This window comes from Lipotes vexillifer, unplaced genomic scaffold, assembly GCF_000442215.2.
Source record: "Lipotes vexillifer unplaced genomic scaffold, Lipotes_vexillifer_v1.1 scaffold320, whole genome shotgun sequence".
Classification (NCBI taxonomy): Eukaryota; Metazoa; Chordata; class Mammalia; order Artiodactyla; family Lipotidae; genus Lipotes; species Lipotes vexillifer.
Window position 1 is genome coordinate 730,659 of NW_006785524.1, and position 16,267 is coordinate 746,925.

Sequence of the window (16,267 nt, forward strand, 5' to 3'; positions counted from 1 at the left end):
GGTCCCTTGTATGTATTTGTTGCTTTTATCTTGTTGCTTTTAATATTCTCTCTTTATCTTTAATTCTTGCTATTTTAATTACAATGTCTTAGTGTGGCCCTCTTTGGCTTTATCTTCTTTGGGACTCTCTGTGCTTCTTGGACATGGATGTCAGTTTCCTTTCCCAGGTTAGGGAAGTTTTCAATTATTATGTCTTCAAATAATTTATCTGACCCTTTCTTTCTCTATTCTCCTATGGGACCCCTACAATGTAAATATTAATGTGCTTGATGTTGTCTCAGAGGTCTCCAACTATCTTCACTTTATAATTTTTTTTTTCTCTTTTCTGTTCTGTTAGGGTGATTCCTACTGCACTTTTCCAGTTTGCTGATCCATTCCTCTGTATCATTTAATCGACCATGATTCCTTCTAGTGTATTTTTAAATTTAAATTACTGATTGTTCAGCTCTGTTTGGTACTTTATATTTTCTAATTCTGTTACACTGCTCACTGTGTTCATCCATTCTTCTCCTGAGTTCACTGAGCATCTTGATGATTATTACCTTGAACTCTTTATTGGGCAGATTGCTTATCTCCATTTTGTTAAAAAAATTTTTCCTGAGGTTTTGTTTTGTTCCTTCTTTGGTACATATTTCTCCATCTCCTCATTTTGCCTATTCTCTGTATTTATATCCAGTGTTAGGCAATTTGGTTATATTTCCTGATTTTGGAGAAATGACCTCATGTAGGAGAGGTCCTATGGAGTCTACCAGCACACTCTCTTCTGGTCACCAGAGCTATATGCTCTAGGAGTGCCCCCTATGTGGGCTGCATGGGCCTTTCTGTTGTGGCAGGACCAACTACTGTGGGAATGCTTGTAGGTGGGGCTGCATTCTGCCTGGTTGGTCACCAGGCTCTGCTTCACATGGTGGTTGCTGGCTCACTGGTGGGTTAGGCCAGTTCCCAGTACAGCTGGTTGCATGGGTTGGGGGGGTCCCTGGGACGGTGCTGTCCTTCTGGTGGTCTAAGCCAGGTCCTGGGGCAGCTTGGCTGTGGGGTCTGGGATGGTCCAGGGTTGGTTCTGGTCCACTGGTTGGTGTGTAAGTTGCAGGCACTAATAGGATAGAAAGAAGACTCTAAAATGGTGCTTGCCAGCACCAGTGTCCTTGAGATATAACAAGTTCCCAGGCACTGCCACCAGTGTCTGTGTCTCCAAGGTGGGTCCCAATTTCCTTCTGCCTCTCTGAGAAGCTCTCCAAAATCTGCAGATGGGTCTGATCTGGGATACTTTCAAATTACTGATTCTGCCCTGGGTCCTTTAGCATGTGAGATTTTGTGTACACCCTTTAAGAGCAGAGTCTCTATTTCCTAAAGCCTTCCAACTCTCCCAATATGTCAGCCTTGCTGACCATCAAAGCAGACATTTTCGGGGCTCATCTTCCTGCTGCAGGACCCCTCAGTTAGGGAGCCTAATGTGGGGCTTTGTCCCCTTCCTCCTTGGGGAGAACCTCTGCATTTATTATTGTCTTCCCGTTTATAGGTTACCTACACAGGGGTGTGGGTCTTGACTATATTATGTCTCCACCCCTCCTACCCAACTCAGTGCAGTTCCTTCTTCATAGATTTAGTTGTGGAAAATCTTTCAGCTAGTCTTGAGGTTGTTCTTGTAGATAGTTGCTCTGTAAATGATTGTAATTTTGGTGTGCCCATGGCAAGAAGTAAGCTCAGGGTCTTCCTACTCCTCTTTCTTGGACACATTTCTCCCAAAGTAGGATTCTTATATCCATATGCAATGCAACAATATGTGAGTGTTGTTTGAAAGTACACTTATTTTGGATTTTGTCCTATGTGTCAGATATGAATAACTGGATAAAAAGTACTCTTCTTCAAGAAAAAACAAACATTGCTTAAAAATTATCATTGTAAATAAGCATCTTAAAAGGTGAAAGAAACCACATTTGTTGTAAAATAAATATCCAAGACATCATATGTTTTGATTCTCATCTATTATTACCCTTTGTATTCTTGTGTTCACATTGAATTTCAGCTCTACTTCATGCTAAAACAAACAAACAAACAAAACCTGTAATTCATCATCTGAGATCTATGCCAAGTCAAATATGTTCAAACAAACACAGTAACACAGTGAGGTACTGCAGCAGAGCTGCATTGTGGGTTTGTAAATAAGGTACATTTAACAGTGAGCAGGAAGAATGCTCATGGTTACAAATGTGACATAAAACACATAATGACTGGGATGCATTTAACATGTTGATACCCAGCTGATCTCAGACTTCAAAATGTGGCAGCTTGCCCAAATTCTACAAAACCTCTCAATCTTTCAGAGAGGTTTTTAAACCTTTTAAGTTGGATACACATTTCTTCAAGGAAAAACTAAATTCAGAGCCAGTGATTTGAATCCTTACTTCCAAAATAAATCTCCAATTCATTAAACACGATCTTTTAATAGTTTGCAAATATGATTTAGCTATTGACTATCAAGTTTAGGCATTACATTACCAGTAAGTTTATCCAACTACCATCTATATTTTATATTTTCCACCTTTCACAAATGCAAAGGAAATAATCAAATGGTTCTCAGCTCTTCAAACAGCTTACAACACAAAGCATGCCAGATATAAATATTTACACCATCAAAAGTAAATGTTTCCAAAATTCCAAACTCCAAAGCATTTGAAAATTGATTTGGACCAGGTATACTTTACTAAATTGAAAATATACTTTAAAATCACATAACAACAAAAAAAACACCAAAATATAACATAACTTATGAATGATTTTTAACTCCAGCTATCTCTCATTCTCTTCTTTCCCAATAAATTTTAGAGAGAAGCTTTCCGGAATTAGTTTTTTTTATTTCTTTCACATCAAGATTTTCCTCTAAGATGGTCTGATGGAAAATGAAACTTGTATATTCACTGTTTGTGTCAGCTTGCTACCTTTTCCATCCCACTCCCTATGTACTTTTTACCTAATAATGCTTTAAATCCTTGTCATACTCTTACGAAAAAATCCAGTTCATTAATATGGCCTCAGGATCTCGCCTCTGCCTTCTTCTTCCATCCTTATCTCCTCATCAACCCCTCTTAGGTCTCTGTGCTTCAGCCTTGCTGGCCATCTTTCAGGTAATTTCTGGAATTCAGGTACCAGCCTTCCTTCTGCTTTGTGTGTGTTTACTTTTTTTCATTTCTCAGTTTGCCTAGAATACAGCTATGTCCTCCATCACACTCTCCAAGAAAGAAAGAGTGATTGCATACTCAAAATTGCAATTTGCCCTTTTTATATACTGGTCAGTGAACCTATACATGCTCATGACTTGATTTGAATGATTCAACTTTTTAAAGAGAGGTATATGTAGAAGCCAAGTCAAGTTCCTTTTAGGTTTTGTAAAATAAAACTGCAATTGGAACAATAATTAGAGTAGGTTAGTTTTCTATACGATCAGAACAATAAACGTCATGAACTTACATAGGACCTTTTTACAAAAGTGCTTCCTAAGTCATATTTAAAACAGCACACAAACACTACTTAGCTAAATAGTCTCAATCACATGCAAGATCCTTTAAAACTTGCCTTGTGACCTAAGTCAAACTCACTAACAATATTTTGATGGGTCATTCGATTTTTCAGTGTGTGTGGGAAAATTATGTGATAAGAAAAAAATACAATATATATGAAGGCGAAATGATTACTTACAAACTTGTGGTAATTAAGGTGAACAGATTGCATAAGGGGAGTAGAAAGCAGAGCCCAAGGAGCCCAACCCCTGGATAATCAGCCACTAGCAGTAGTGAAAGTTATCCAAATTTTAACCCCAGTTTCTTGCACACAAATGATTTTCCATTCCTCTTGAGTTCACAACAGCTAAATCACGGTCAAACACAATTTTCTGTGTGTGTTTTTTCCACCTTCAACAATCTACTCAACAGTAAGGGTAGCTAAATATAGATAAAAAAAACAAAAAACAAACAAAAAAAAACGCTAGATTCCAGTGATGAGGAAACCCCATGGACATTATGCTCTTCCACAAATTAAGGAGGAGCTCATTATGGGGGAAGGAGAGGGTAGAAGGGATGTTGATGTGAGAATCGGGAAGCATAGTTCAACATTTCTGTGCAGGAGCTATGATTCTTAGCCAGCAAGCCATAGTAAAATTAATTATTTATTTTCTTATAAATCATCTAATGTGATTTTTGTTTGTTTTTCCTTCCAGGATGATAAATGTCTGAGTTTACTTTTGTTAATTTTTTTTCTTCACTTTGTTGAGGTTAAAAGAAGCCCCAGTAAAGAGGTTTCTGAGAGGAAGAATTTTCCCAGCATGATATGCAGGGGAGTCAATATTGTTTTCTGACTTTCTTTCATGAGCTACCAAGGGATAAGACTTCAGGCAACATCCAGGGAATACAAAGAAGTAATTAGAAGCATGAGGGTTTGACTAGGTAGAGAAAAAAAAGCACGATTTACACATAATTATATTTGCTGGCAATAGGCTTCAGGTCTGTGATATAACTCCTGGGTGGAAAGACAAACTCATCACAGAGATCAAGGACTGAAAGGCTGGTTTTCAGAATCAACATCTCCCCCTGTACCCAACTTCACGATGGAAGCAACATGGCTGCTTACCTTCTTGCCCCCAGTGTTGATGCGAAGGGGCGTCAGAAAGGGGTCGAAGATCATGTGACTAGTCTCTATATTGACTGGAGACTGCCGTTTCCCCACAGAGCAAAGATTCCAAGCTGAGTTCACCAATCCCCAGAAAGAAGGAACTAGAAACAGAAAGAAATTTTAGAATCAGGCTGGGGAAACAATGTAAAAAGAGCTATGGCACAAAAGTCATAAAATCAAAGAGAGCCATCCAATGTTCCCCACACATAGAGATCCTTGGGTGTCATTATGGCAGTTTCCTGGCCTGAATCTTTTCAATTTCTCTAACTCTTACCTTCATGAAGTCTTAAGATCAGATTTTGTTATCTTTGACCCATTGACTCTGTGGCCTCTTTGATGGGTATAGCTAGAACTAATGACTTAATAAGAAGATGGCATAGTCCAGCCACATCATCTTTTCATATTGAGGTACACTAAATATATAGCAACTCCTGAGTTGATGCTCTGCTTTTCTGTTTGGCAGGAATGTTATGGGAATCAACCTTGTTCTAGATAGAAAGTTTTATAAGCTTTTCAAAGAAGTAGAATTCAACATATATAAAGTACTTATTCTGCTGAGGGAGTGAATTATTTTATGACCCCCAATCAATGCCAGACAGGAGCTTGGCAAGTTGACTTAATGTACCATCAGCTGAAGAATGTGTTCATTGATAAGCAGAAAAAGATGGCATTGAGTGCAGAGTGCAAATATCCGAAGGAAAATCATCCACTCATTTTCAGTGTCACATTAAAGAATCTATTAAAATAAATTTCTGGACAATTCCCAGTCCTATTTTCTTCTGTTTAAAAAAATTAGCAGAGAAGTGGGGTAGCCAACCTACTAATTTTACATCAGTGAAGATCAGCGACTATATCTTCAACATTTTCCTGCCCCCTCAGTATCTTTATTGAGGCTTTAGATCCATGTGTCCTTTATATGCCTCTGAGATTGTATGATCATTATTCAATCATCCATCCACAGCACCCATCAGCAGTCCAGTGAGCTCCTATTGCATGTCCAGCACTGGGTTATGTTGAATTTTGAAGAAGGCAGATGCATGTAAGAACAATTACCACACTGGGGGGGGGGCGGTACAGTATGAGGTTAAGTCAAGTGTATATGAAACTCTAGATGAGGGGCACCAAAGCCTGCATCAGTGGAAGTGGAAACAGGGAGTGATTCCTACAGAAGATGAGCCTAACAATAAAGTCACAACCCTCTCAAATGTACGTGTCCTGTCAGGAACTCAAATTTAATACAACCTTTAATTTACAGCAGCCATTATTCCTTCCCATGTCATGGATGGAGAAAACTGAAGCAAGAGAGGTGTATGGCAAATACCTGCCAAAGATACTATGAAAGAGAGAAGTTTTGGGCTGGCTGGTATGTCTAGTCCCATCTAAGTTCAAAATTCTATAACCCTTTTAATTGTTATAGGAAATTATTGGGCAGAAGTGATAAAAACAAGTTCCTTAGAGTCTTAGAAGAATATTTCAACACCAAAATAAGGTGGGCTTCATTGTGAAATATGGCACATAACTTAATTTGGTTTAACCCTTTGGCAATAAGCCTCTGGTAGATCCTCCCCCTTTAATTAAAAAGTTTGAATTGACTTTCCAGCTATAACAGATTTTCAAAATGGCAGCAATGGCCAGGGTTACAGAGAGAGAAAGAGAAGGAGGAGGAGGGGAAGGGGAAGTAGACAGAAGAATATGTACAGGTGTTTCCTTGGCACTTTCATTTCCCATCATTATTTAATCTATTTTATCTCTGCAAGACACTTTATCTTTAGAAGGTACCATGGCCTAGCAAAATTACAATATTTAAGGAAGCTCTTACATTAAAAATGTATTTAAAAAACATAAACTTCTATCATCTATAAAATGCTCTTTCAAAATCACTGACTTAATTTTATACTTATTCTTCAATCATTTCAAGTTTATTATAAAAATAAAGCCTCCATCAGTGCATGTTCTTACCTGTGATTTTCAGGGATGCACATAAACATGGCAGATGTGAGGATGCCAGGGATACAGTCATGGCACTGCCACAAATTAGCTGTGTGCCCTTAGATAGCCATTTATTTCTTGGGCCTTGGTTTGTCTCTATGGCCTCTGTTTTAGGCTGAATAATGGCCCCCTCCAAAGATGTCCACATCCTAACCCCAGAACCTGTGAATGTGTTACCTTACATTGTAAAATGTACTGGACAGAAATTACTAAATTAAGGATCTTGAGATGAGTAGATTATCCTGGATTATCTGGGCCCAACATAATTACAATGTTTTTTTGTTTTTGCTTTTGTTTTTGTTTTTTCATGAGAGAGGTGTAGAAGGATCACAGACATAGAGAAAAAGTTTAAGGATGGAAAGAGAGGTCAGAGAGGACAGAAGATGCTGGCTTTGAAGATGGAGGAAGGGGACATGAGCTAAAGAATACAGGTGGCCTCTACAACCTGGAATAGGCAAAGCAACAGATTCTTCCCCTAGAGCCTCCAAAAGGAACACCAGCCTGCTGACACTGATCTTAACCCTATGAGACTCATTTCAGACTTCTCACCTCCAGAACTCTAAGATAATAAATTTGTGTTGTTTTAAGTCACTAACTTGTTATTATTTGTCACAGCCACAAGAGGAAACTAATACAGCCCCCTTTATCTTTAAAATCCTGTGAGACAAGAACCTCTTTGACAATCAGGCCATCTATGATGTCCTGGGGGACCTTCCCTGGAAGGCAGATTCATAATAAACATAGTAAGAGATGATACATATTGCATTTCATATACTCCCATGAAAATTATTAACAAAAATAATCAAATCCTATAAATGAATTGCCAGACTGCTATTATATGGCAACATGGATGGGCAGATGCTTCTGTGCTTTACAAATAAACTTCACACCCCAAAACTACCCCCATAAAAACACAAACAGCAAAAATGTTATGTGAACGTCTGATTTGCTTTTATTGGACATGGCATTCTATATGACAAATAGTTTCAGGGTTTTATATACCCACTTCACTATCGAGGCCTGTGTGTCTGTTTCTAACCACCTGCATAGATAACTGAGGAATAACTGAGAAACACTCTTCCTTGCGAATCTGTGACCCTCATTAGCTCCACTCTTGAAGAGGTATCAAAGTTTATTCATCACTGAATTGCTCATTTTAAATCAGCCATAAATTAATAGTCTTTCAGAAATAGAAGCTACCTTAGTGGTCATCTAATCTAAATGAATAAACAAAATTAAGGCCATAAAGGCAGATAAAGTCCTCAACCCAAGGCCACACACCCAGGGAGAGGCAGGGAAGGACAGAGTAAGGACTGGTACCCAGGTCTCAAGACTCACAGTGCTCTAAATCCCTTCCACCCCAGCAGGCTTCATACATGAGCAGGTTATTAGAGTCAGAGTTTCAGAGTTAAATTGTTGTTATGGCCATGGAAGACTTTTGCTACCATTTCTCTTTTGGTAAATCAAGAGTAACATTAATGCTTAGTCTCCAGTTAAAATAAATTTCAAGTGCAAAGGTTTAAATCAAACTGCTTTAAATATCAATCATCTCAAATAAAGTTAGGATTTTTAAAAAGCCATTCAACTATAGCTGGGTAGAAACAAGGCTTCAATTCAGGCAAGATAAGATGTGTTTGTGTCTCCTCTGCAGAGCCTCAAGGAGAGCTAATGGGGATGACTGCTCATGAAGAGCTGGACTAGGCAAGGTTCTAGTCCAGATGAAAGAAGTCAATGCTCTTAGAATCATTGTTATGTGTTGGGACAATAATTAAGGTGTCAAAGCTAGTCCATGGACATTAGGTGCCAAAAGGGACCAGGAATAGGTCTACAAATGTCATGTAATCTAGGTTCTAGGGAAATGCTATAGGAGGAAGGCTGTGGAAACAGAAGCATGGAGTTCCCATACTTATTAGAGCATGGGAGTGAGCCAGTAGACTTTACCTTCAGAGCAAGGCTGGACAAATGAACTAAGGTTTCAAGATTTAGAGTAAGAAACTCTCCCTCTGGATTTGTGCAGAACTCTGTTATCCCCACGATTCTAATATGTAACTATGCTCCATATTTTTGATCCTTCAGGTTTATAAACTCCCCATGTCACCCCTGGGAACAGAAGTGAATTTGTAGAATGCTATGGCACTGCTTCTATTTCCAAATTTAGAGAATCATTGCTGAATTATTTTTTTCTTAATTCCCATGCTTGTCCCAATAAATCAAATTTTTAAATTTTCTGTCATTTTTTTTTAAAGCATCAGTTATTATGGTTTACTAGCTAATGCGGTGTCTTTTTCTAGCTTGAGTGATACAACTTATTGTTGAGAAAAAATGTGAAAAAGTAAACTTGAGTGAGAATTACTCTAATTAGTAAACAACTGGTCTGAAATGTTTGAATGGCACCATCTCTAGAATCCTTTTCACACAATCTTTTAATTTACATATAACCTAAAATAGACACCTGACTTGGATATTTTTGCAAATTAATTTTCACAGAGCCTAAACAATGGAACTTAACTGCTGCATCACAGCTATGTGTTATCTTGCCAAAACATTTCCCTGTGGCAATGCTGTCATTGTCACTATAAACTACAAAACCCAATGGTTTCTTGGCTCTGGGTCCAGTGAGCTATGAAAATGCTCAATGACTGATTTCAGCTATGTAAAACATGAGTCTTGGAAAAGTCAAAACCTATCAGTTGCTTATTCAAAACCCAGTGAAACAAAAAGCTCAAGTTTAGCTTATTAACACATGGTAACCCTCAGACAAAACCAAAAAAGCTCCTACTAAAATAAGAAATAGTTTGAGAGAGCAATGAACTAGAGGTATCAAGTTTGATACTGAGTTAAAATTTGTCTCGATGACATTTGTATCCTATAGAAAATGCTCCAAAGTCAGTCTGAGCTTTTAGACATCCTCCTTGTTCATTTGTCCTGAATTGTTATTTGTCGTCTCAGCAGAATTTGCAGAGACCATGCTGTTATGGCAAGGAGTTTGACACTTGGAATTAATTTATGCAATTTATTGACTTACTAAATCCTATGGAGACAATACAAACTCAAAAAGTGTTTACTGACAGCCTATTATGTGTCAGACATTAGGCTTGACATTGTGAATTCATGCAGCAAATATTTACTGAGGACTTACTCTATGTGCCAGGCACTGCCATCAGTTCTGGGTAGTCAGTAATGAATAAAACAGATATGGTTCCTGCTCTCATAGATCTTGCAGTCTAGTAGGGAATATGGGGGATAGTGTTTATCTCCAAGTTTATATATGCATATCTATGTAATTAGAACTATTTGCAAGTATGCTGTAGAAACAATTAAAACAGTAATGAACTATAGAATATAGTATGGATTGGGGAGATAACCTATGTAGAATGGCCAGGAATAATTCCTCTGGAGGTGACATCTAACAAACCCTGGAATGACTGAGAGGAGTTGCTTCTGAAGAGTGGCAGGGGAGAGGGTGTCCAAAGAAGAGGAGAGGAGCAGGTCGTGGCAGAGAAGAGCCTGATGTGTTTAAGGAGTGGAGAGGAAGAAAGTTAACCTGAACTAGATGAGCCAGATGAGAAGAAAAGTGAGATGAAATGAGGTTGTTACGGTCCGGGACCCACATGCCTGGAGTCAAGTTCCCCGGTAAATGCGACCCTTGTCCCAACCAAGGACACCCGAGAATCACCAACACCAAGCAGAAAGATTAGCAAAGGATTTATACAAGTACAAGTATAGAAGCTTCACAAACTGTCTGGACAGGGTCCCACTCGGAGAGAAGTGAGTGAGACCCCGACTAACAGCCGGGCGAGGCTTTTATACCCTTCACAGGGTGGGAAGTTCCCAGGAAGGGAGGGAGCTGTTTAATTTTGAATCAGCCAATCAGGAACCCGGTTCTTCCTGCCCCAAGCAAGTAAGCAAAGCAAGTTTCTTACAGAAGCCAAAATGTGCTGTTAGCCCTGAAGCTGTTCTTCTGTTTCTTTCGTCACAAGGTTGGCCAGGTTGGCCAGTTAGACCAGGGACAGGAACTTGCATTTTACTCTAACGTATTAGAAAGCAACTGAGAATTTGGGGCAAGGGAGTACCATGGTCTGATTTATGAACTAAAAGCCCTGGTTGGAATACAGCCAAAAGTGAGCTTGATTACCTCTGGTGTAGTTTGAGTAGGAAAAGAATTGGTTTCTAAGCAACAGTTGGGTTTTTTGTTTTTGTTTTTTTTTTTTTTTGTGGTACGCGGGCCTCCCACCGCTGTGGCCTCTCCCATTGCGGAGCACAGGCTCCGGACGCGCAGGCTCAGCAGCCATGGCTCACGGGCCCAGCCGCTCCGTGGCACGTGGGATCTTCCCAGACCAGGGCACGAACCCGTGTCTTCTGCATCGGCAGGCAGACTCCCAACCACTGCGCCACCAGGCAAGCCCCTAACAGTTGGGTTTTTATGAGAATTTAATCCTACTGCTTTGGGTTTGTTTAAATTCTATCTCAAAGGCACAACTAATTGAATGTTTTAAAAACTATTCTTTTCAACATATGTTCCAATAAAATAGCATTTTCCTATGATGCAACTAGTGCATTACAAGTAATCATTTGAAGCAAGGAATATTTTCATGAAGAGGTTCAGCTAAGGCAATCTTTTCTAGCTTTCAAGCAATAAACTAAGTTCCCAACTTTTTGGCCAAAGGAAAGCAATTGCAAGTTGGGAAAATGAATACTGGCATAAAACATATTTTCAGTGAATTCAATCCTTACAAATAAAGGCTTCTACTTCAATATAGCCATCTCTACTGTAGGGTTATAAAGCATATGAATACATTTAAAATAAGAACTCATATCTTTTCCTTGCTCTTTTCCTCACCAGAGCTGATTTACTGTCCTTTTCCCTATTCTCAACTCTAATAAATCTCCACTTTGAGCCATTATTAATGAGCATGTTTGAAATACTCACTGCTGCAGGATTTTTGGGCCCTCTCTGATTTCAAATTTATATCATAGGGGAAACTGTCTTTGAATAACTCCTTTGCTGCAATTCCTCTTCCATTGTTGGGACTCTGATTCATATTACATGGAGGGCTTCTAACTAGAGCGTCCCATTCTCTCACTTGGGAATCTCTAAAAGGTTGGAAATATCCTACTTAATACATAATCATTAATTTGTGCATTCACCTAAAAAATTAATGGAATATCTCCTATGAGCCAGATTTTTAAAAATGCTCCCACTCTAATGAAGACCTCTAATTGTGGGAAGACAGGCAAGCTAACAAATCATGCTATAATAAAACATGAGTTATAATTAAGGTGTGTGAATATTAAAGTCTAAATGGAGACAGGGGAGTAAATTGACCCTGACCCTTTCCTCAAGTGATGGCATCAGCCTTCCTAGCAGAGGAGATGTTTGAATTCATCCTGAAAGTATGAATAGAAACTACAAGCCATACAAGTCTTATAACTAGTTAAAAGACTAAAATTTTACTAGAAACTGAGAAAAATTATTGCTGGAATTTGAATAACTTTTATGCAGGAACATTTTAAGCCACTGGATCTTCTGAATTCCTCAACTTGGAGAGTTTGTATTACATAGGAGAAAGACCATGAGTTACCATATCCTTACCATGCAACCTTGAGCCGGGAGTTAAACTTCTATAGCCTTAGTTTCTCCATCTGTAAAATGAAGATGATACTTCACAGAGTTGTTGGGAAGATAAGTGAGAATATGCTTATAAAAGGTCTAGCATAGTGTCATTTCTGTAACAAGTATTCAATGAATGTTGGAGAAGGTGTACCGTGATGGGATGTTGGGGAATGGTGTGGCCACCAGCTCCGTGATCCCACCATCATAACATTCCAGAGATGAAAAGGGTAAAGGTTCCAAGCAGCAATGCGGAAGAGAGGAAGGTTTCAGATGCCCACACAACCCAACCTGAATTCAGAGCAGGGAGCAGTCTAAGTCATAGGATTGGTCTCTCAATTTCATACTTTTAATGAACCATGTGAAATTATTTCTTGGATCTATAACTCTCAACGTCTGGATGAATGGAGGGAGTTAGCAGTGATATGGGTCATCCAGGATGGTTTTATCTACAAAGAAAATAATTTTAATTTAGCTTTTGGAAGTTGGTGGATTATTAGTTTATATAGCAGCTTCATCCTCCTGTTTGAGATTGGTTCTAATATGCTAACTGGCTTGCATCCCTGCAAGCACATCAACAGAGGGTAAAGTGAAATGAAGGAAGAGGGAGTTTTCTTTTGCTGATCAGTCACCATAATCTCTGTGCTAGGAACTTGACATATCTTATCTTGCTTAATCCTCCCCACAATTCTGTGAGATAATATTAACTGTTACTTTGTAGATGAGAAAAATAAGACTTAAAGAAGTTATATGACTTTCCAAGGTCACTTGGCCAGTAAGTAGAGGGACTAGAATTTGAAATCAGTTCTTTTCTCTAAAACAAAGAAATAACAAGACAGACAAAGGAAGCAAAGTAATGCATGTGTGGTAACATGAAACAATACAGAGGCGTATAAAGCAAAAGGTAATCATCTCACCCTCCTTCCTTCCAATGACATCCCTGAGGTAACTGGTGTGAATACTTTATTGGGCATCATTCAACATCTTTCACTATGCTCATACAAACACATTCAATTACCTATACACATAGAGAAGTTCTATTTATAAAAATAATTTTTGTTTCAAGTAACAATATACTATGAATGTCCTCTATGTCAGTCCTTCATAGAGCTACTCATTCATGTGAAAGGCTACAGAGCTTCTGTAGTTTGAATTCACCTTACTTTTCTAAACCATTTCCTAAATGAAAGACATTAAGATTGTTTCCATCTTACTTTACCAAGAAAATCAATGTTTCAATAAATAGCCTCAAACATATACTTTTCGTACTAGTAGTATTGTTTAGTCAAGGTATGTACATGCTTTATTTTAATAGATGCTGCCAGATTACTTTAAAAGATACTGGCAGTGTCTATAAATATTTATGTTCCTATCAGCTATGTGTGGTATGTCCACTTCCCCATAATCTCCATAGCACTGAATGTTATTTATTTGTTTGTTTATTTACTTATGGCAATCTAATAGGAAACATGGGATTTCACTGATTTAATTTGCATTTCTTAACTACTGCCATGGTTGAGTATCTTCTCATATGCTCATTAGCTATTTGCATTTCTCTTCTGATCCTATTCTTCATGTATTTTTCTCTGGGTTATTTGTGTTTTTCAAATGAGTTTTACCTATCATTTGAATTCTAGAAATAGTAGCCCTTGTCACATGCTATAAACATTTTCTCCTAGCCTATTATCTAGCTTTTAAATTCATTTTTGGTATTTGGTTATCTAGGGATTTTATATGGTCGGATTTATCGATCTTTTTGTACATAAGGATTCTCTGTTTTATCTATTATTTAATATTGCATATCCAACTAGAGTGTTTGTAAGTATTTTCCTAAATATTAAAAAATATATATTTTTACTGTTATAGTTTTTACAATTTTATTTTTAAAATCTATCAGAGATTAATTTGTATATACTTAGACCACAATCTGGGGTCTAAGATTTTCCTAGATATAAACTGAATAATGCCATTATTATTTATTAAACAAACCACCTTTTGTGACCAATTGAGTGTTACTTTTATCACATATTAAGTTTCCATATACATTAGATTTGCTTCCAGTCTTTCTGGATTATTCAACCTATATTTATATTCCTGTGTCAGTGCCATATTGTTTTGAGTATAGTTACCATTTAAGGTCTTTTATAAGATCAGGCTTCCTGATCAAAAAGCCTGCTCTCGTTCCCTGCTACCTCTAAAGGACTATACATGCTCCAGGGAAACTTGCTAGGTTTAGTGACCCTAGGAATTTAACTGTGTTAAATTCTGAAAAATTCACCAACAGGCTATTAGACAACAATTCCCTACAAATTCAAACATCTGGTGAAACACTTTTAAAATCCTGCAAAACATGTGGATATCTTGAAATACAGTGTCCCTTATCCATATCTGTTTGAGTATGTAAACATCTCCCTCTCTTTGTCTCCCTCTAATTCTCACTCTCTCTATATGTGTGCACAAAATTACCATTATACAAATTTCAAAAGTAGGCAAATAATGAAAGCCCTCTCGCCCAGATGTATGTGGAGATCAGTTGCCTTTTACAACTTCTGAGTGTTCACATTTGAGTAATCCTACAGAAATCTCCAGCCGTTCCAGTCTGTCTTGATTTGGGCATGTATTTAAGGCATTTTCTTTACCATTTGCAAAAATAAGGGCTCAGTTATTTTCATACTACATCAGGAAAAATAATCTTTGTGCTGTCCCTGAGTCTTGGGATCCAAACACAATAAAATTGGTCACTAAACAGGGAACAAAAACACACAAATGATTTGTTGGTCCTTTCCCAATTCTGTACTGGGATGGATTGTCCAATAAGCCTGCATGTATTTTCTGTTGAGATGCTAGATTTAGCTTCTTTGACATAGTGACTTCTACCAACACATTTAACTTCTCTTCTTAATTTTCCTATTTGACTTTGGCATCAACATGCTTCCTATTAGCAAGCAATAAAACATGCAGGCATCTCACTAACTATAGCTCTCTATCATCCCCAAAATCTTATCAAAGATCAAATCTGGGTGAATTCTTTGCTTTCAAATGATTTTTGTCCAACCAAGGTACCACTAGCCTAATCCAGTTCCCAATGCCATGTACTTTAGTTTTTGCAACAATTCCTTAAATTCCCCAACTCCAGGGTAAGTTCCACATTACAAATGATATGAGAACTGAGCAGACACAGAAGAACCATGACTGGAAAATAGGCTACATCTCTGGTTCACAACAGAATTTAGTGCACAGCAAGGGTCAGGATTAGTTTACTCAAGATCTGTGTTGTCTTGTAGCCCTAGAGCTCTGATTCAATGCCATCATTACACCCTCAGTTCCCATTCCAATCCTTGGCACACTAAACAACTCAAAAACTACTAATCAAATGTGTAGATAATTAAATGGATGGATGGATGAGAAGAAACTGGACTATGCTGTCTGCTTTGCGTCTTATTTTCTCCCCGGTGCTTGTCATATTACAGTTCTTCAATACAGTTTGTGGAATGAATGGATGCACATCATTCTGTTTCATTTCCAAACCCTCAAAAATGCAGTGTGCTCATTCCTACTTCTGGGCTCTTTTCACCTGTGCTTCACTGAGGTATAATTGACAAATAAAAATTGTATACATTTAGGTTGTACAACATGATTTTTTTAAGGTGTACAGTGTGATGGTTTGATATACATATACATTGTAAAATGATTACCACAACCAAGTTAATTAACACATCCACATAGTTACCTTTTCTTTTTGAGGTGAGAACGCTTAAGACCCATTTTCTTAGCAAATTTAAAGTGTACAATACAGAATTGTTAACTATAATCACCATGCTGTATATTAGATCCCAGAATCTATTCACCTTATAAGTGTATGTGTGTGCTCTTTGACTTACATGTTCCCACTCTTCAGATCCTGGCAACCACTGTTCTACTCCCGAGTTCTATGAATTTAAATTTTTAGATTCCACATTTATCTTCTTTTCTCTCTTGACCTTCCACTATCAAATCCTATAC

At 37.9% G+C, this 16,267-nt stretch overlaps 1 protein-coding gene across 1 annotated transcript in view; it reads right to left on the reverse strand.

Moving 5' to 3' along the window:
• CA10 (carbonic anhydrase 10 (inactive)) overlaps nt 1–16,267 on the reverse strand; it is a 612,895-nt gene that overhangs the window by 375,331 nt on the left and 221,297 nt on the right. Inside the window, exon 4 of the mRNA XM_007457616.1 lies at nt 4,624–4,766. Coding sequence (XP_007457678.1) covers nt 4,624–4,766 — 143 coding nt within the window. The remainder of the gene's footprint in view (nt 1–4,623; nt 4,767–16,267) is intronic.